Consider the following 22,630-nt stretch of genomic DNA (forward strand, 5'->3'; position numbering starts at 1 on the left):
TATGGCTGTATCATAACGGCATTATCACAATATTTGCTGGTGTTTCAGATATACTGTAAAGTCTGTATTCCAGCTCTTAAGAAAAATATAAGCATGGTAAAAACCTTTAGTAACAGCAAATTTATTACCAATAAAAGGAAAATTTCGTTAGCCAGTTACTTCCAAAATTAGATTTTTAAGTTGCATGAAACCATTAATATCCTTAAAATCTTTGATGAGTTTCCAGTAATAATTATATTCTATTTAATCAGATGATGATGATGATGTATTTGAACATAGTATTCAATGTGAGCAAATTTGTTCATAGGGAAATTAAATAAGTATAAACATTCAGAATTAGCCACTATATTTATAAGGAAGAGACAGAAAGAGCAAACAAAACAATGACCTTAGTTGTTTTTTTTAAGCCTCATGATGCTGTGGTTTACTCTCTTAAGACAGCTATGTTGATAATTATATTTTTGTTACTGTGCTTCTGCACCTGTTGTATGGATTTTGTTGACATTTGTGTTAATGATGCATAATTAGTAAGTTTTCTACCTTGTCCAGTTCATCTAGTAGCGGAGTTTACATCTATTTGCATAGCTGCCATAGCACTGAACTGAAGCTATGTTACAGCAACGTGGAATTCTTGACTTAGAGAGTTCGTGTGTTACATATCCAAACAGCGGTGTTTCCCCTCGCTGGGAACGCACACTTAGACAGATAGTACCTCAAATACGCATACACTGGTGTCACAGTTTCTCTCAGATGTTTCTGTATTCTAAAAGCTAAAGTATTAAATACTATTTTTCCACTCAAATATTCATTTAGACTTTCCTTTAGAAGATGATAATGATTGTAATATCAATGTGATTCAGGTTGTTCCAGTGTCTAGATGAAAATCATCTTCCTTGTCTCGTAAAAACCTAAATATAAAAGAGAATAGAAAATAATTACTGGAGTTTTTCCTTTCCTGATACTTGTTTCATCCTTTGTTTATTATCATTTTAGCACCAACCTCATGCATATTTGATTTCTTTCATTGTAAAGTGGATGAAATGAGCAAGTACATAGGAATTTTATTTCAGATAAAAATCGGGAGTTACTGCTAGAAAACAGACATGTAGGAGACATTTAAGAGGAGTGAGAACTGGGAGTGATACCATATGGGCTGACGAGGCCGTAAATAACAAGGAAGGGAGTGCTGAACGAGGAGAGAACTATACAAACGACGGCACAGAGTCTCAGAAAACCCAGAGCGAGCACCGTGTGGGCCTGGAGATCCTGAGCATCTGTGACCCCCGCCTGCTGTACAGAAATCAGGCCTAACGACAGAATCACACGCAGAAGAGCGGAAAAGACACAGCTCTACAACTCACAAAACTGAAATCGAATCCCTGCTTCACTGTTAATTTAGCCAGGTGATTTTAACAAACTGTTCAAACTGCTAGACTTCCATTTCCTCATCTCCAAAATGGGCATAATAACATTTAAGTCAGGATTCCTACATAAACTAAGATAACGTGGTGATCCTCAGAGGTGTGCAGAGGGCTTGGCAGGGGAAGGGCTGGGTGCTCTTTGAGGGGCGTGAGGGTTTGGAAGACTCCCAGAAAGCACTTTAAAGTGTACATTTAAGTAGTCTTAGAGCACAGCCTCTCCATTTTACAGATCTGCAAGCTGAGACCTCAAAAGTTTGTGCAGTTTTCCCAAGATAGCATGGAGAGTTAGATGCAAGGCCAGGATTTGGGTCTAGAATCCAGGGATCCTGGTTGCCCAGCATATTACACTAGTATATACACACAGTAGCTATAATTTGCTAAACAGGTTATTGCCGTGTGCTAGGCAGGCTTGGAACCAAGGAGTTGAGCACCGTCCCAAACTGCCTCTCCAGGCGGGCTTGTTAGTTCTTATTACTCTCTTGCTGATGATGGTGTTGAGCAAATCCTCTTATAAATAAACATGTATTCCATGGATTTAGCTATACTGCTTATTAAGTTATGTTCCTTCCTGTTGGCAATAATGACTTCTAGGCTGTATTAGAGATTGGAACACAGCAGTGTTACTCCTGCCCTTTTCTTTTGGAGTCTGTAGTTTTGTCAGACTCTCCCTACTTTGCACACCTGCCTTGAGTTCCTGGACTCCAGGAAGTAGCGCTGAAGAAGGTCTGGCTAAGCTCTCTGGAATTTGGTGTGAGTCATCCTCATTCCTCGTCTAGCTCTATCTTGGGCCCCAGTACTGGTAACTAGATTACCCTGAACTCCAGCTAGATCCTGGAGTCTTGACTACTTTCTGTGATACCCTCCCGATGTCCCCAGCCTGCCTGGATCTCCACACACCTGTGCTTGTGGTTCCGGTGCTGGTCTCAGCTTGCCTGCAGTGGCACTCCAGCTTCCTCCTGGGACCTCCCAGTGGTTCCACGGCCACTGGGTGTGCCTGCTCGTGTGGTCTGGCTCTACCTTTGTGAGTTGGTCTGGTTCTGCATTCCTCTTCCTTTGTGCGCTGCCTTCTCACTGTCCCATCCGTGTCCCACCCCAGTTGGGCGGCCCATTCCCAGCCCTACTGACATGGGATACACTTTGCATTTGAGTGCACACCACACAAAGTGTGAATATAGCAATCCTTTTAAGCCTTGCCTTTAATATCTAGAATGATTTGTCTATAAAGTCCATGAAGCGCTTCTGAACGTTTTTACCCTTGGGCCTACCTTTCTTAGAATTGTTGAAACTCCATCTATGAAAATTCAACCTTTTTTTTATCATTTCTTTCTCTAATCAATTTACTAAATGGCATTTTATTATTTCAGTGTTGTTTTCCACCTCTATCTCTACACAAACATATGACTTTATTAATCTTTCCTTCTGTGGCCGGAAGTGATTTCCAACACTACTGAAGTGAAAACGCGCCTCCCCCCAAGAGATAGCCACGTCCTAATCTCTGGAACCTGGGAATATTCTCTTCTGTGGCAAAAGAGTGAATATTACATTATATGACAAATGCTGTGATTAAGGATCTTGAGGTGGAGGGGTTATCCTGAGTCGTCTCGCTGGGTCCTAAATGCAATCACAAGTGTCCTTATAAGAAAGAGGTTTATAAACTTGTGTGACCTCAGTAAAATAATAAGAAATACATGATGACATTAAAACAAAAACCGAAAAAGGAAGATCTTGTCACACACAAGAGGAGAAGGCAATGTGACCACAGGGGCCGAGACTAGAGTGCTGGAGCCCCCAGAACTGGAAGAGGCCGGGAACAGAGTCTCCCCCGGCGCCTCCTGAAGGAGCATGGCCCTGCAGTGAAACTGGTTTTGGACTTCTGACTTCCAAAACTATGGGACAATCAACCTGTTATTTTAAGCCACCAAGTTTGTGGTAATTTGTGACAGCACTCACAGGAAACTCCTCATACAAGTCACATCTGTAATGCGCTGGACTGAATCTCACAATGTGTAGAAAATAGATACCCTTTCACACCCCTTGGTCTTCCATTAGCCATTTGGGTGAATCAAAGAATCAAAGATAGCCTTAGCCATGCCTTAGTTCCTTTTCCTCCTTCAACCATATTTCTCTCCATTCCCACTGCCACTGCCAAACCGAGCCATCATCGTTTCTTCCCTGGACTACTGTGACAACTTCCTGCTGGTCTCCCTCTAAGCATTCTCTCTTATTCTTCTCCTAGGTACATGCTCTCATAAATCGTGTCATCCCCTGCTTAAAGGCTTCCAATTATCTCCCATTGCACTTCAGATCAAACCCCCAAGACCTCACCAGGCTCCCACCTACTCTCAGCCTCATCTCAGTCCACGTGCCCTGCCTACCACACCTGCATTCTGATTCTTATGACAAGCCAAGTTCTTTCCCATCTCAGCGCCTTTACATCCTCAGTATATCCTGCATCCCAACCCTGTCCGTCTTTACCCCATTTTATTTTCATCACAGCTCTTGTCACTATCTGAAATTACCACATTTATGGTTTGGTTTTGTCCCCTGCCCAGTGACTAACAGTTCCTACACACAAGTAGAAAAGTTCCCAACAGGGAGTGGGGAGGATGTCCCCAAGGGACATTTGGCAATGTCTAGACATGTTTTTGGTTGTTACAACTAGGGCGATGCTAGTGGTGGGTAGAGGCCAGGGATACTGCTAAACTCTGGATAGCTAAGCACTGGATAGCCCCCCGCAAAGAATTACCTGAACTACAATGTCGGTTCTGCCACAGCTGAGATTCCCTGCAATAGATGCTTGTGGCAGAGGGCACTCAGTTGTCCCCTAATACCAATTCTTTCATTCATCTGTGGTATTAGATACTCTGCTATTTTTACACACAGCTGCCAAGCATAAAGACAATATTTTCCAGTCTCCTTGTAGGTAGAAATGGGAAAGAATGTCACGTGGTAGGAATTATTTTTCTTCTTCCTCCATCCTGCTGCCTGAAAAACAGCAGTGCCATCTTAGATCATGAGGTTGAAGCCGTGCAAGCTAGAGCCACAAGATAGAAGCACATTGTGTCCATGACACCGTGGAGCGCTGTACCTCTCCTGAACTTCTGTTCAATAAATAATGGAATAAGTAAACGACACCAGATATTTTTAATGCATTGTCTCTCTTAATGGCCTAAACCTGGATAAAAAGCCAAAAATATGTGCAAAACCATCAGCCTTTTTTCTTTCTCTTTCCTAACTTGTGGGGTCTCATCTCATCTTCCCTACCTTTTATGTTAGGATTGTGATTTAAAATTATATCCTCTACTTTCTCTGCACATTCAGCTTTTTATATTTAACTTCACCATTATTAGTCCATCAGCAACATGTAATGAGCCCTACAATGTCTGTGCATTTCACACTGTAAGGGTTTATAAGAGAAGTAGACCCCTGGTCTCTTCTTCATTCTCTTTACCGTGACCTTCACCACAAAGAAGTTCACCAAGAAACACCACACAAACAGAGGAGCATTCAGTTATCCTATGTATACACACAGTGCAGAAGAGCTGGAGGTGTAATTGTGACGAGATTAGGAAAAACTTAAGTTTTCTCGAGGGTTTTGTTCTTGATAATCACCCCTTTTCCTGAATTTGAGCAAGAATGTACTTGAAGATTTGGCTCTGCCTCCCTAAACCAGATGCCTTCCCAGGTAGTCAAGATTCTCCAGACTGTACTGCTCCTTTAGAAATCTTTGTTCTCCCCGAAGCACCACCCATGGTAAAGAATTTCATCCTCATTCTTCCAAGGGCTGCCCGTTTCCTGGAACGCAAATGATTTCGAGACTGCCGCTTCTCAGCCAACGGCTTCCTGAAATAACCCTCCACGGAGGTTTACCTCCTGAAAAGGTTTCTTTTAAGTCTTTTTTTTTTTTCTGTCTTGAAACAAACTTTTGTCTCGCCAAACATGGCAAATGTGGACAATATAGAATTTACAACAGAAAATTACAGTTAGCAGTTTGCTTAATGTTCTCATACACATAGAATTATTTACAAAAATGAGACCATACCATACATACTATTTTGTGACCTGCTTTTATTCCCTCCACATCAATAAATATTGTTCTGGAAAAGGATTCTCCATAGGAAAACCTACCTCCAATTGTTCATATGAACATCACCTGAGGGGTCAGAGTTTTTTCAAATTACATAAACTTATATGCCCAGTCCATTACTACCACCACTGAGAATGACCGACCCAGGCAACCAGTGTTAGTTGTGGGACCGTGCTATGACCATGCGGTGTGTGAGGGCAGCAGAGGGAGATGAGACCCACTGTCCTCTGACACAGAGTATTTTATTTAACCCTGTTGTTGGACATTTCATGAGAACCCATTGACAGAAAGTGCTCTAGAAGCAATAGAATGTGGTGATTACATGCATGGCCTACCTGGGGTCAAATCCCATCTCCTCTATTGATTACCCACTTGGAGTCTCAGCTTCTTCATCTTTAAAGTGATTCTAAGCTTCTACCTCATGGACTTGCTGAGAGGGTTAAGTGAGGTAATACGCATAAGGAACTTTTTCTGGCGGTAAGCTACTTTGAACACTAGACAAAAACTGGTATCCAATGGTAAATTGGCCCCATTAAAAAACAAAAAAAGATAATGTGAAAGGAGAGTTTGTAAATATTTTTTTAAAGTGGAACCCCCAGTTCTATGTAATGCAAATGTCCTATGGGCCAGTCTAGGATGAATTTTCCTGATAACTATGAGCAGCATTCCCTGTCGCCCTCTTCCTACACCCAGGACAAGCAGTGCCCGGCCGCTGAGGAATACAATAAACATTTGCTTGTTTGGATTGAATTCAAGTCTACTGTGTCAGATTCTCTCCAGATGACTCTTCCCATTCCTAGTCTTTAGAGTGTGTCCTGCTGTCTTAAGACTATGACAGGATCAGCTACAATTTGGGCCAACTTTCTTAAAGTATTAGTAAGTTCCTATTCCTGGGCACTAATGTATTTCCCTTCGAATCCTGATTTGATGGTGTGGGAGGGCCTGGCTCAGGGATGCTTTAGTAACCACTTGAGGCTTAACTGCAGTTCCTTTCTCCTTTCCCGATGATTAAAATATGTATACCCGTGGGGCCGCCCCGTGGCCGAGTGGTTAAGTTCACGCACTCCGCTGCGGCGGCCCAGGGTTCGGATCCTGGGCACGGACATGGCGCTGCTTGTCAGATCACGTTGAGGCGGTGTCCCACATGCTACAACTGGAAGGACCCACAACTAAGATATACAACTATGTACGGGGGGGTTTGGGGAGATAAAGCAGAAAAAAAAAAGATTGGCAACAGTTGTTAGCTCAGGAGCCAATCTTAAAAAAAAAAAATATGTATATGTGTGTGTGTGTGAGAGAGAGAGCGAGCGAGAGTGCTTTTTAACTCCTTTTAAAAAAGAAAAAGGTAAAGGCAGGGGTGGATCTGTGGGTTTGGGGGCCCTAGAACGGCTACAGTTTGGGAAGTCCTCTGTAAGAAAAAGAATATAAAATTACCAAAGCAAAATTAGGTTTGAACATGAGAATTTATTCAGAATGAGGACAGGAATCACAACAAATTGCTAGGACCTTAGAGACCCAGATCCCTGTCTTCTAAGGTCTTTGGTCTTTTTGGGCCGTTTATCAGGAACGCTTCCTGGTTGTACCCTGAAAGGTTGTACTCCTTTCTACCTAAAACACTCTACAACCCCAGTTTTCTGAGGGTACCCCAGTATTCTCGAGAGGCCCGAAGCTTAAACCTCAGTAACTCCATGTGAATCTGCCTCTAGGTAAGACACGGGAGGGAAAGTTAGTGTAATCGACTTACTGAAAACGTCAAAATTTAAAGGAGTATGAATCACAGCTACTTTTTTACTTTATACTAAGTATACTAGTTTCCTGTGGCTGCTGTAACACATTACCACAAATTCAGCAGCTTACAATAATGCAAATTTATTCTCTTAAACTTCTGGAGGTTAGAAGACTAAAACAAGAGCTATGGAACTAAAATCAAAGTGTTAGCAGGGCTGGTGCCTTGCAGGTGCTCTGGCAGAGGATCTGTTTCCTTGCCTCTTCCAGCTTTGCCTTCCTTTGCTGGCTGCATCCCTTTGCTCCTGGCCCCACTGCATCCTTAAAGTCAGCCATGGCCGGTGGAGTCTTTCTCATACATGTCACTCTGACCTTGAACTTTGGCTTCCTTTTTTCACACTGAAGGACCCTTGTCCACTCTTGTGTCCACCCAGATAATTCAGAAAAATCCCTTCATTTTTAAACCAGTTGATTTGCTTCCTTAATTCCATCTGCTACCTTAATTCCTCTTTGCCATGTAGCTTAACATACTTAGAGTTTCCGGGGATGAGAATAGGGTCATCTTTGGGAGGTCGTTATTTTGTCCACCACGGTGAGTAAATTATTTGAGTGCTGAGTACTTTTGAAAATGCTTTCTGCAATCAGCTTTTCCATAACTTTTCATTGGTTCTCAATAGGGGGAATTTTCGTTTTCAATTAGCCTACCTGTGAGGGAAGCCAAAGCACAACTGTGCATTTCAGCGTTGAAAGGGAGCAGGTCCTCCGAGCTCCCATGCCGAGGGCCTGCTGCTGCCTTTGGATTTTCCAAACGAAGGCGGCACATAACTCTCCCAACACTAGGAAGTGTCAGATGTAGGATTTTCACCTAAAGAAAACAGAATTGCCAAAAGATAGCTGATTGAACACACACTTTTACTCTTTCCCAACCTCCACTAAAAGTACAGTAAAGGGAGTTTTTAAAGGCAAAAACCTCCAAGGATAAAAGCGAGCATGAGAAGAAACAGCATGAACTTTTTGGAAGCTACAAAGCAGAGGAAAGAGGGGTACTGGCTTAGCAGAACTGAGGAAGAACGAATTCTATTTCCTCTGCAGGAAAGCCAAGCACAAAGTTGATTTAAAACACCAAACAATCTGGTGCAGGAATTGGTGGCACCAACTACTCTGGCAAAGGGTATCCTTCTGCCAAAAATAAGGAGGGGGGTTGAGAGCTGTTTGAGAAGCAGTTAGATCCCTGGATGCCCCTCTCTTCCTCCAGACTGCTGGGTGATTACCCTCCCCACCCCAGCAGAAGACAATTTTCTTCTTTGAAGAGGGTAAAGCAAAAGGTCCTTTTTTTTTTTTTTTTTTGAGGAAGATTAGCCCTGAGCTAACATCTGCTGCCAATCCTCCTCTTTTTTGCTGAGGAAGACTGGCCCTGAGCTAACATCTGGGCCCATCTTCCTCTAGTTTATATGTGGGATGCCTGCCACAGCATGGCTTGCCAAGAGATGCCGTGTCCGCACCCGGGATCTGAACAGGCGGACCCCGGGCCGCTGAAGCAGAACATGCGCACTTAACCGCTGCACCACAGGGCTGGGGCCAGAAGCTCTTTTTAATAAACAGAACACAGAGGAGTTAAGCAAGTGATGTATGCATACTAATTGCACAACCTCTTCCTCAACCCGGAATGACAGCAGCTAGTTCCTTACTTCTAGGCGGAAGACCAAAGTCTTTTTCCAGGCAGGAATCCATCAGACTCAAGAGGGAAAACCTAATGACATTGACATGAGCGTTGACATCATGGCTTCCCCAACAAACGGCCTGGCCAGCTCACCATAAGGATCTCTCACCCACTCAGAGCTTCCAGGCAACTCTTGAGGCCTCACTTCTAGTTATGAGCAGGCAATCAAGCATGAAGTGATCTGAGAAAAGACCCTCATATGGAAAAACGGTAGTGGTTAAGTTCACATGCTCCCCTTCAGTGGCCTGGGGTTCGCAGGTTCAGATCCTGGGCGTGGGCCTACACATCACTCATCAAGCCATGCTGTGGAGGCATCCCACATACAAAATAGAGAGAGATTGGCACAGATGTTAGCCCAGCGACAATCTTCCTCACCAAAAAAAGAAAAAAATAGAAACCAAAAAACAAACAGAAAAAAAGTGCGGTAAAAATAGCAAGTGTGCAGGAAGGAGAAAAGTACTACATTAGCAAATAACAACAACTAAACTCTTAATGTCTTCAGAGAAGTCATGGATTCTTATTTCAATACACCCGTGAAATTCGAATTGGAAGCTATAAAAAATTTTTTTCAGAAAATGCAAAAGAGCCCTTAGGAAAAAACAGGAGGAAGGCCCACCGAACCCCCAGCACAATGCCTGAAAATACACCCACACACTGAACTGGATTCAAGGAGGAGATTCTACAAGTTTCCAGGGAGAAAACATGCAAAGGTTAAGGGATCCAAACGAGTTCAGATTTCTCCAAAGGAACCCCAGAAGATGAAGACAAGAGAACTGTGCTTTCAAACTTCTGAGGGAAAATGATTTCCAACCCAGAATTCTATACTCATTAATCAAGTTATAAGTCAAGTATGAGTAATGAATAAAGACATTTTCAGGCTTGCCAGTTCTCAAAAATTTTACCTCCCACACGCCCTTTCTCAGAGAGCTGGAGGATGGAGGATGTGCTCCACCTAAAGGATGAGTAAACCGAGAAAGAGGAAGCTGGGGACCAAGGAAAGGAGATCAGTGCAGGGGAGAGGCAGAGGGAACCCATGGGGGAATGCAAACGGAGATTTTTAGGTACAACGCAGCTCAGGCAGATCTGGGAGATGCCTTTTCAAGAAGATGAAGTTAATCCAATACCTGATGTGAGTGAACATATTGAACAAAATGAACGTGCCAAAAGAAGACGTCAATTATGCTGGAAGAGGGTCTGAGTTAGATGGTGATGAGTATGACTGGTCATAGAAAACTAAGCAAATAATACAAGATAAAGAAATAAACAGGGGGCCAGCCCCGTGGCCGAGTGGTTAAGTTCGCGTGCTCCGCCGGGGCGGCCCAGGGTTTGGATCCTGGGGGCGGACATGGCACCGCTCATCAGGCCACGTTGAGGTGGCGTCCCATATGCCACAACTAGAAGGACCTGCAACTAAGATATACAACTATGTACCAGGCAGGATTTGGGGAGATAAAGTAGATGAAAAAAAAAAAAAGATTGGCCACAGTTGTTAGCTCAGGTGCCAGTCTTTAAAAAAAAAAAAAAAAGAAAGAAAAAAAGAAATAAACAGCCAAAAAGGAAAAACAAGACCATTAAAACTCAAGGGCACACCAAAAAAAGCCTAGGAAATAAAAAGTAATGGTGGCTTACCACATAGCTCCATTCTGAATAGAAAACCCAATTATACTAATGTGACTCACTCACCGTGAATGTCCCGAAAACTGTGACCCCGTATTGGGAGATGGAGCAATGGGGAGTGTGCAGAGGTTTGGCACAGTGGGAACACAGGGAAGAACGCTAAATCCTCATCTCACGTAGTAAGAAAAGTGAAAAGATAAACAGACGTGCGTGAATATTCTTTAGAGATAGGGACATATATATCAAAGAATCAGCCAAAGCATTTGCACGTGGCTGCCTTTGGGAGAGGGAGAATGGGGCAAGGGCTGAGGACTGCTATTTATCGTATTCACCCTGGAATTTAAGGCAATGCCTTAAATTATAACACTGATGAAAGTAAGGTTAAAGTTTTTTTAAAAAGGAATCAATATTGCTGAGTTAAGAATCTTGTTTTACTTTTCTGGAAATACTGTTCACATTAATGAGATGCTTAGGATACATTATGAGCTCTTTGGAAGGCAAAAAGCCTTATTTCGATTTCTTTCTATTGGTCCTCAGCTGGTATTAGGATTTCCATTCGTTCCTAAGGTAATTATATTAACATTATATTAGCATATGACTTTGCCTTTTCCAGAACTCTAATTAAGATTTTAAATAAGATATATACCAGTGGGAATCTCTTCTTCAGCCTCCTTAAACACCTTTCCTATTTGATTATAATTCCACTTACTAATTCCTTCTGGCTTTTGTCTTCCAAACAATTTTTGATTTTTATTACTTGAATGCGGTTTGAACTGGTCCAGCAAATGGTTTACAAGGTCCAGGTGTAAGATAAATTGGCAAACTAAATAGAAAAGAAAACAACCATTGGGTAGGACACAGTGACCAATGTTCCCTCAGCTGATCTGTTTATTAAAAGGATCGTGCTATGAATTTTCTTCCAATTCGTTTTGCGTATTTTTTAGGCACCTTCTCTATACAGAGCATTATGATAATCATAACAGCCAATGTTTCTTGAGTCCTCACCATGTGCTAGTTTCCAAGTGCTTTATCTATGCCCCATCATTTAATTATTACAGGAAACTATGAAGTAAATATTATTATCCCCAATTTGCAGAGAAGGTAAGTGAGGCATAAAGAGATTAAGTATGTTTCCTGAATTCCTTAAGAATGGCTGAGGGGAACTCAAACCCAGAGCCCATGATCTGAATCAGTGCTGTATGTCACTTCCCATTGGACAGTGATGGACACCACGGAAGAGACCCCAAAAAAAGAAAGAGAAAGGAATTAACTATTGAGCACTTTACTGTGATCCACAAAATTCTATCATTGTATTTAATGATCACAATATGATGAGTGATATGATTATTACCTCCTTATACTTGTGAGAGAGGTTAAGAAACTTGCCCAAAGTCACAGAGATAAGCTTCAGCTCTCAAGAAACTTCTTTCTACTGGGGGTTACCACCAACACAGAGGGAACTGGCGCAACTACAGGATGATGTCAAATGTTTGGTAGAAATAAAATAAAAGTATAGTAATCTCCAAGGAAGGAGGATTCAATCCAAGGCAGGGGCTCGTGAGACTGCCTCGAGGAAGTTTGTGAGCGAAGACGCGATGCGTCAACTTTTGAGAGACACAGGGGAGGAGTGAACAGCATTGTTCCAGATTGCTGTTGTTTGCTGTGCTTCCAATTTTCCTCTTTTTCATAAATGTTTATTATTTCACAAGATATTGCTTTTGTGTTGACAAAATGTCATGTCCCAATTCCCCTCTTTTTTTTTTTTTAAGATTTTATTTTTTTTCCTTTTTCTCCCCAAAGCCCCCCGGTACATAGTTGTATATTCTTCGTTGTGGGTCCTTCTAGTTATGGAATGTGGGATGCTGCCTCAACGTGGTTTGATGAGCGGTGCCATGTCCGCACCCAGGATTCGAACCAACGAAACACTGGGCTGCCTGCAGCGGAGCGCGCCAACTTAACCACTCGCCCACGGGGCAAGCTCCCCCTCTTTTTATAAGAATTCCAAAGCAGGGACAAATGCCTCAACTTAGAAAATGATGAGAAGTGTGGATGAAAGAGCAGACTGTGGAAACTCAGGAGGAGGAAGGTTGTGCTCTTAAGGTTAGAATAAAGGGCGGGAGGGAGTAGATAATGGGAAACTAAGAGACGGAAGGAAAGAAAATTCAAAGTTTAGGAAGAAAGTGAAATTCCCTGGGGGAAGTCTATTTTGAGATAGGACTTGGAGTCAGAACATTTGTGGCTAGACCACCGACCTCCATGGTCTTGGGGAGGTTTCCATAAATAAGATGCTGCCACTTTTTTTTTTTTTAAGAATTTCAAAGGTTTAGGTTAGAAGAAAGCTTTCTCTCAGCCAAACTTTTACCAGTCCAGATCAGTGACACGTCCTCTCAATTTAAGGAAGAATTGCTACTGCTTAGCACTTGGGACCAAGCCAATGGCGGCGTTCAGCAAGGATGGCTTCCATCTACTTGAAAATAATTCCCTTTACATCTTGTGACATCTTCCATGGATTCTGCAATGAAAATCAATTATAATCCTTTTTGGTGGGAGAAACTAAATTAGAAAGAAAAATGATTAGAAACAGAAGGCAGCTTGACGCTTGTGATGCCAGATTTGTTCAACATGTGATTCAAAAGCCGTGGATGAGTTTTTCTGGCCTTTCTCCCAATTAACAACCTTTAGCTTACTTAAAAGCCAACATCCGTGACTCAAAAGAGCGTGTTAGGAAGAAATTTTTGTCAGATAAAATTAGCTATTCCTGGCAACATCAAATAACATATATACATACACTCATGTACCTTTTTTTGAAATGAAGCTCAAAATATACCAAGATCTAACTCAAACTGCTCCCAAGGCCTCCAAAACTCCATTATAATAGCCAGCATTTATCAAGTGCTTACTATGTGCCAGGCATTGCATTTAATTCTCACACCAACATTTTGAGTTAGATACTATTCTCACATAATCTTATTTTAAAGATGATGAAATTGAATCAGGGAGGGTAAACTACTGCCCAAGGTCATACAGGGAGAAAAGGACAGAGCCAGGACTGAAACCCAGATGGTGTAACTCCACTACACTCTTGATATAGCCCTTACCTCCAAGGAGTTTATAGTCTAATAGTGGGTTCAGACAAGTACCCTGCAGTGTGGGAAGTGTATACAAATTAAGAGTGCTAAGGACCTGTAGGAAGAACATCTCGCCTGGCCTTTGGCTATTAGGGAAGGCTCCAGGAAAGGGACAGCTAAACCAAGACAGCAGCTAGAAATGGAAAAAGAAGGAAAGAGTTCCAAGCAGAGGAAGAAGCCGGTCTCCAAGCCCAGAGATAAAGAGCTCAGTACCATGGATGCACAGAAGAGGGCTAATGGCAATGGAGAGCCATTTTGAAAGATTTTAAGCTAAGGATGGACCTGACCAGATTTGCATTTCTAGAACTGTTTTTGGCTGGTTTGAAGGATGACTTCTGAGTAGAGCAAGAAAGAAGCAGGAAGACCTGTTCGGAGGCTATTGGCTTGAGGGTAATCCTGGCCTAAACCTAGGCGGTAGCAGTGTAAATGGAGAGAAGCAGAGAAACTGGAGAGTTATTCAAAAAGTAGGCTTGACAGTAGATGACATCAAAGGCAACAAAGAAGACTGAATCAAGGATGGCTCCTAAGATTCTGCCTTGGGCGGAATGGATGGATGGGACGCCATTCACCAAGATGGGAAATCCAGGAAGAGGAGCAGCTTCAAGAATGGAGTTGAAAGAAGATAATTAACTCCATTTTGACCATGTTGAGGTACTCATGCAACATACAGATACACAGGGGAATCATTCTTTACTTTCTAAAAGACTCAGTCACAGGAGTTTTTAATCATCTAATTCTCCTATTTTTAAAAGTTTGATTCACAAAATTTTAATATATATACACATCTTTTTAATAGAACTTTTTTTTTCATCTAGTAATCCGTGTCTACCAAAACATGGATATACACAATTTATCTTATCACTAGGGCATTTCAAACTTCAGATTATTTCTTTTTAATGATTGACAGGCTAACGTGGACCTAGTAAAAAAATTAAACTCAAACAGTACAAAATACTGTACAATAAAAATAAGTCTCTTCATTAGTATGGACTCATGTTTAGCTTAATAGAGATACTGATGGCTGCATATAGAAATATTGTAAATATGTTTATATACATAACTCAATGTATTATATAATAAAATGTCACATAATATTATTTCATAATAGACACACATATATTTCTTTGCTCTGTCTGCTGAGAGGACCCAGAAGCAATGACATACCAGTAGCAACGAGCACACCTAATGCCCACATCTTGGTTTCTAATGCCATTCCCCAATAAAGGGAGCCAGGGCTCCTTGGAGAACTGGCTGATTAAAGGACTGCCAGAGGAAATATGCAAGGTAAGCCTGGAGCATCTTGTAAAACCAGACTGTAAGGAAGTGCTCCAAAAACAAGCAAACCATTCTACATTGAGGCGGACATGTCAAAGGGCCACAGGAGCCAACTGAAAGAGTTCCTAATGGCCAAAGCTAGAACACCCTGATCAACAAAATCAAGTAGTTTATGGGTTATAATGCAAAATATAAACCATATATTCATGATTCTATACTGGCATAAATAAATGATTGAATAAATGAAGGGGACAAGGGACAAATCTCCCTTGCAGAAGAATTCTGATTTATGTAGATACTCTGCCCTCAAGGAGTTGGAGTTGAACTCCCCACTCCTCAAGTGTGGGCGGCATATAGTGACTTTCTTCGAAAGAGTACAGTATAGAAAGCGAGGGAGAGTCGGGCAGAGTCACCGGACAGTGGAGAAACCTAACAAATTCTACCTCAGCCGGGTGATCAAGGTCAGTACCAACAATGATAAGGCATGTTGATACCATGTATCCCTCGTATGATGTGATGAAAACGACTCTTTGCCTGTGTGATTCCCCGCCCCCCCCCCCAAACCATCACACCAATCTAAGCACGAGAAAAATCAAATTCCAATAGAGGAGCATCCTACAAAATACTTGGCCAGGTACTTCTCATGACTTCTCATCAGAATCAAGGGAAGTCAGAGAAACTCTCACTGTCAAGAAACCCCACGGAAACAGGACAACCAAATGTAATGTGATATCCTGAAAGAGAAAAACGACACCAGGTAAAAACTAAAGAAATCTGAGCAAACTATTGACTGTAGTTAATAATAATGTATCAATATTGTTTTTTTATTTGTGGTAATTATACCATATAAATTTAAGATGCTAATAGTAGGGGAAACCGGGTGTGGGGGTGTATGGAAACTGTATCCTCTCTTCTCAATTTTTCTGTAAATCTAAAACCGTTCTAAGAATAAAGTGATTTTTTTAAAAGCCTCTTGCTTCCATCAGAACTCAGTTTCTTATGAATCTTTCCAGAAATACTCTGTGTTTATATGTGGGGACATTCTCCATGCGCCACTCGCTGTCTTCTCTCCACCTTTCCCTATCCTGCTCTGTGCCCTGAAGACTGACCTTATGGGCAATGTCACAGCTCCTCAGCCGTCTGAGTTTTTCCCGAAGAATTTGAGCAATGGAGGAACAGAAGGGTGGAGAAGTACTTACCAGCAGAAGATCAGAGGTAGGAAGGGGAGAAGGAGGTGGATTTTTATTCCTCCAGCTGCTTCCTCGTTGGGCCTGGAAATAACAGCGCTTCCATTCCTCTACTAAAGCCACAGTTCCTGTTGGGCAGCCCTCTCCAACAGCACTCTGGGTTTTGGTCACAGCTCCCTCCCCTCCCCACTTGGGCTGGGATTGCTGGCAGCTGTCTCCTATGACAATAGCTGACAGCTCCCTGCAGCGAGCCCTGAGGTGCTACACCAGGCCTTCTTGGTTTCCTTGACCCTGCCCACACTTGTGTTAACCAGCCCTTCATTAACTCTATCTCAGTGTTTTATCTTTTTCTTGCTAGGTCTCTGATTAAAACCATATACAAATGCATATTCCCGTCATTTATACAAATAGGAGTGTCCTACACACACTCTGCACCTTGCCTTTTTTTCATCTATAGTACACTTTGGGTTTCTTTCCACATCTGTATATGTTGATCCGCTTTGTTAGTATCCCACGGTCTGTGTATATCATACTTTAAAATAATATATCAAAAGAAGGGAATGAAACTGAAGCTGAATTTAGTGGAAGGACCATGAAGCCTGTGGTGGGGTATTAACATAGGACTAGCAACTCTATGATACAGTGGTGAAGTGAACTGATGTTGCTAAAGCCCTGGATAGTCGCACAGAAGTTAAGAGAGCGAGTGGGCTTTGGAATCAACCACTTGGGTTCATATTCCAGCTCAGCCAAACTGTGTGACCTTGGGCAAATTACTTAACCTGTCTGTGTATTTCCCCATCTATAAAATGAGAAAAACAATATCCACCTCAAGGTAATACTTATGCTCAAAAGCAGTTTAGTTTTCAAGTCAACTTTCAAGTCACATCATACTGGGTAACAAGGCACCTCCGGTGGAAATGATGCCATGAGCTGCCATCCTGGTCTCTCTCCCCAGTCTCTGTCCTTTGATTCTCTCTCTGCAGCGTCCTTCAGCTTCTTTCTTCCCTCTTTCTTCTCTGCTCAGCACACCAGTCTGTCCCTTTAATGCATGAAAGTCTTTGATATTTAAGATTCGTTTTTAAATGAAGAATTAGACAGTAGATTCTAAGACTAAGTGTGTTGTTACTAATTTATACTTCAATAGAGGAGGTATAAATGAATTGAAAAAGCATTCTTTGTAAAGCAAAGTAGCTATCAGCAGCCAGAAGAAGAAAGATGAACTGCCTCAGATGATATGCTCTTGTTTTCCACCAAAAGTAGTTAGTGCAATTGCTTGGATCCATTTCCGCTCAGAGCTACACGAGTTACCTTGACTTCCGAGGAGAACTTGCTGAGTGTAAGGTACCACCGGTACCAAAAAAGTAAACTTATTAATCACACATGCAATAGTTAGAAACCATTGAATAAATTCTAAATATTAAGATGTTTTTTCCTTTACTTTACGTGTGTCATTAAAAAACATGGCTACCAAAAAAATATATTCAGGAAATAGTTCTCCAAAGAGCTCAAAGTATTGTAGGTATTTTTTCTCTCCACCTGCGTTCAAAGACTCTGCATTTCATAGAAGGAAAGAGGCCCCTCATCCTCCTCCTGTGACCTCTCAAGGCCTTGGTGCTCACCTTTTTTTATCTGTCCACGCTTTCTCCCTAAATGACTGGTTTTTATTGTCAGGTACGTACTAAGGACTCCCGGTTTGCTATCTCCTGATCTGACTTCTCTGGATTTCAACCCCACTGCCTTCCTTTTTGTTTCTCGGGCACATCAAGCTCTTCCCTGACTCGGGAGTTTTTGCATTTGCTGGTCCCTTTTCCAGAAAGGCTGTCTCCCGCTTCAGATCTCTCTTCAAACGTCACCTCCTCGGAAAGAGAGGCCTTCCCTGACCACCCCCTGGAGAGCAGTCCCCCCTCTCCCCACACAGGGCATTGCCCCCATCACTGATTCTACATGACATCACACTGGTCATTTCTCTCACAGATTTTATCATAACAGAATATGATCTGATTAATCTATTTGCTTCAAGTCATTGTCCCTCACTAGACCCTAAGTGCTCTGAGGGCCGGAACGTTGTGAATCCTCAGCACTTAAAATGGTGTCTGACACAAGTACGGGGCTCCATAAATACTCACCAGGAGAACAAATGGATGGATGGATGAATGAGTGGAATACTTAAACATCCAGCTCATGACAACATAGCACATCAGCATTTACTTGAAACAGTCCTCAAGTTTCCCTTCCCTCCCTTCATTGACAAACCACAGAGTTCACGGGATAAGGGGCGCAAGGATAACTTTAAAAGTTATATCCATTTAAATAATAAGAAACTTAGGCAGGCCTTCAAGTTACTCTTTGCTTAGAAAACTATGCTGTTATTTTATGCTAATGAGAGACAAATGGGCCAAACCGAATATCAAATTTTGATTCATATTAAACAATGTGATGTTTCCTCTACTATCTGAGACATTTATTGAATTATATTATATAACAATGAATTTTTATTAGCACTGAAAGTTGTTTTAAATTGGAATGGACAGCCATATAGGTTTAGAAAGAACTCTTTTTTTTTTACGTTTTTTCTTTTTTAAAAATAAGGATTCTCATCTTTTTAAATTAGTTTCATTCCAACCCAACAATTTCTCAAGCTCCCATCCTTAAAGGATCAATAATTTAACAAGAATTTTTCCAGTACCTATTACAGGTCAGAGTTTGCCAAGGTATCATGGAGATACAAAGGAAGACAAGCATTATAATCTTATTTACTTGAAATGTAAACATAGGGGGAAATAAAAAAAAGATAAGCAAGAAATAAGCAAAAAGCTTAACAGTGATTTTCTGGATAATGAGATAAGAAGTGACGGCTATTTTCTATTTTAGTATATTTTCCTTCTTGTCCCCCATAGGCATGTCTTCTTTTTCAATACCATAAAAGACATGTAAGGTATTACTTCTGTCATTAAGGAGCATATCCAATATCTGAAGAGGGAAAAAAGTAACGTACAGGAAGCGAATAGAGACCATTGCACGCAAAACTGGACAGTCACCGAAAGGGAGCCCGACCAGTTATTCGGAGGAGAGATCAGAAAGGCTGAGAGAAAGTTTAAGTCCTCTTTCTGTCTAAATATGACAGAAATGTAGCATCTATTGTTCTGAGAAAATTAACAAGCATAGTGAAAATAAAAGCTCAGAATTAGAGTTGATTTTTCTGGGGAAAATGACCACTTTCCAGGCAACTGATTTTTTCAGAGTTTCTGTTGATCACAATGCCAACCTGAAATGTGAACAACGTTTCTGTTTGAAATGTGGATAACCGTGGGTTCCAAACGCTGCCTCCAAACAGAAGTGATTTCAATTCTGCATAAAAAATAGCAAACAAGCTACGAACATTACAATTCAAAGGTAGAAAATGATAAAAATCAGAATCTAGGTTGCTTTTGAAAATAGAATTTTCTTGGCATTATTTGCATGTTTCCATTATTTTGCAATTGTGATTAGAGAACTTGATTAGAGGACTTTTTAAACCATAAAGGAAAAAAGAAAGTAAAAATGTCCACTGCAATATTTGCCCTCTAGACCAGAAATAGGTAGCAAGATGGACTGCTCTCAATTTAAATTAACACAAGACTCAATTAAATCATTCTTGTAATGCACAGTCGCTCAAAAGCACAGATACACTTACGATTTTATGTATATATCCATATTTCATCAATTCTAGTATGCCGTGAATTGTAAAACTCACACTTATTTTATGAACCACTAAGAAAGAAAAAAATGCTGTCAACTGAACTATAGCACATCATCAGTTGTGAGATGAGTCCCGACAAAATATGAAAAACGTCCACTTTAGAATCAGTGACATAGAGTATATGGTTTGTGAACATTTGATGAATGTCTGCTGCACCCACAGCTATGAGACCACACTCCATGCTTGTCTTGTTCATCATTGCATCAATGGCCAGCACTAATAAATTCTTAATAAATCCTTGAATGAATGAATGACTGAATGAGTGAGTGAATTGTAGATCTAACAGTGGAATGTGTCTTATATTCCTAATGCCTAAATGATAAATAAGAAAATGCATTTCATTTTATGTTTATTTTGTGTGTGTATGAGGAAGATTGTCCCTGAGCTAACATCTATTGCCAATCTTCCTTTTTGCTTGAGGCGTATTGTCCCTGAGCTAACATCTGTGCCAGTGTTCCTCTATTTTGTATGTGGCACACCTCCACAGCATGGCCTGATGAGCAGTGTGTAGGTCCATGCCCGGGATCCCAACCCATGAACCCTGGGCTGCTGAAGTGGAGTTGTAAACTTAACCCCTATGCCACTGGACCTGCCCCAGGAAAACGCATTTTAAATCAGCATTAACTGCTAAATAAGTGCTGGAAAGTAACAATAATATTGTCTGACATTTATTTGGAAATGACACATCTATCTCTTTGGAAAGAAGTCCTGGAAATGAATCAATTCTGATAAAGAAGAACCACCCACTTCTATGTGAAACAGGTGAAGCCTGACTGGTAAAGCCTAAGTGAGTAATTTGAGGTGTTTAATATAACGAGTAAATTGGGTAGGGAGAGCAAGCTGTTATCACCTCCCACTCTTCTGTTTTTAAAAGACAGCCAAATTCAGACCTATGAGAGAAGCAGTTCTACGTTTTTATAGAAACCTGTAAGGGACATGTCATTCTGTCCAGGTACCATTTATTTGTTCTGTAGAAACGACATTTAACAGAAGAAAGCAATCTCTTCATCACGGTACTTGCATGAGCTTATCATGATGTGATGATTATTAAACCCACCTCTTACATAGAAAGATGCAGTTCAAAGAAGAATTCTGTCTCTTCTCCAAGAGAAGTACACCCTTGCCTCCTGGTGTTATTTGCTGGTCTATTTTCTCCTCTATTCTTCTGACACCTCTACCCTGCTCACTATCCCTTTGAATCGCTACCACCACCACCAAACCATCACCAAGTTCTGATACAAAGTGGTCCATAGAGCCGACTGGACCAGACTAAAAGTGTTCAAAATAGCAAGTAACAGGGAGCAGACATCCCATTCAGAATGAGTTATGGGTTATACTCATATTAGCAGAGATTGCCTCCAAATTAACTCAGTAAAGAATTGTGAGTCATCTAGGTGAGTTATCATGGAACCAAGTATATGAGTTGACAGTATGAAATCCTAGGCAGCCATTGATAAAGTTAAGAAAAAACCATATGTGCTCACCTGGAAAGAAATCTGTGACACAGGCTTGATTGAAAAAAAAAGTTGTAGACCATATGTAATGTAATTTTTAGTTTTTTAAAAAAACTATGTTTGGGCTGTGGGTATATCTGTTTAGAAAACATGATAGAAGGTAATGATGGTTGGAGGGAGGCATAGTGCTTGCCCTCCGGAGGTTTTTGTTTAGTGAGGGAGATAAGACTTGTATGTAAATAAAATTATGATACTAAGGTAGATAGCGAGAGGCATCTTAAGGGAGGATCAGATAAGGTGCCCAGAGAATCCAGAAAAGGGACTGGATTAATTCCGACTGAGAGGATCAAGGAATGGCCACAGAGGAGAGAGTGCTTTAACTGGATCTCGAAGGTGTGCATGAGGGTGTACAGAGTACGTACATTCAGAATCTACTTTAAACCTAATACTTGCCTCTAGTTCAGGGGAGTTGAGTTATGCACCCAACAATAATGTGCTACTCATAGAAAATGCATGTATACTGTATCTATATACAGATACATAGATATAAGGTGAGAGAGATGGGTATGTTTAATACACATAGTGATTTATTAATAAATGCACATTTTGAATAATATACAGAACCTTAGAGGGACTTCAAACTCAGCAGCAGGAGATTAGTAGCATCTCCAGCCTCTCTCCACTGGATCTCAGGAGCATCTCCCCAGGCGCGACAACCAAAAATGTCTCTAGACATTGCCAAATGTCCCCTGGGGGGCAAAAGAGCCATTAGTTCAGAACCCCTGGTATACGTAAAAGAAATCACTTCTGCAGGTGGATAAGAATTCTAAAGTTCACAACTGAAGTTTTCTTTTTGTATTCCTTCTTCAATGGTTCTTAACCTTACTTGGGTCAAGCAAACTTTGGCAGATCTGTTGAAAGCTGTTGACTCCCTCAATCCTCAGAAAAATGCACGTGCTTACACTGTCAAACATCACTTCAGGCAATTCACGCTAGGGTTCTCCTGTGAGGAGTTCTGTGTCCTGGAGCTTACAGAATTGTCGTGGTCTGTATTTTCCAGCTGGGTGGGTGACCGAAGGCTGGTGTCCAGAAAGTCTGTATTTTGGAGTCTCTTCTGCTTTTACTTCAGAACACTGACAATCAGGCAAGAATCTTCCCGTTTACCAAACTCTCACTCCTTTCGTCTTAACCTGCATTAGTAGTCAGTTTTAGCAAGATTCATCCTAGCAGAAGCCAAAACCCTGATGAGGTAGGATAGATCCAACTCCCCCTCACTC

At 41.3% G+C, this 22,630-nt stretch overlaps 1 protein-coding gene across 1 annotated transcript in view; it reads left to right on the forward strand.

The window, feature by feature from the left end:
- LOC124243915 (uncharacterized) overlaps nt 1-1,955 on the forward strand; it is a 56,643-nt gene extending 54,688 nt beyond the window's left edge. Inside the window, 1 exon segment of the mRNA XM_046670012.1 lies at nt 2-1,955. Coding sequence (XP_046525968.1) covers nt 2-171 — 170 coding nt within the window. The 3' untranslated portion in view covers nt 172-1,955.
- Nucleotides 1,956-22,630: the final 20,675 nt, after the last annotated feature.

The sequence above is a fragment of the Equus quagga genome, chromosome 8, assembly GCF_021613505.1.
Source record: "Equus quagga isolate Etosha38 chromosome 8, UCLA_HA_Equagga_1.0, whole genome shotgun sequence".
Lineage (NCBI taxonomy): Eukaryota > Metazoa > Chordata > Mammalia > Perissodactyla > Equidae > Equus > Equus quagga.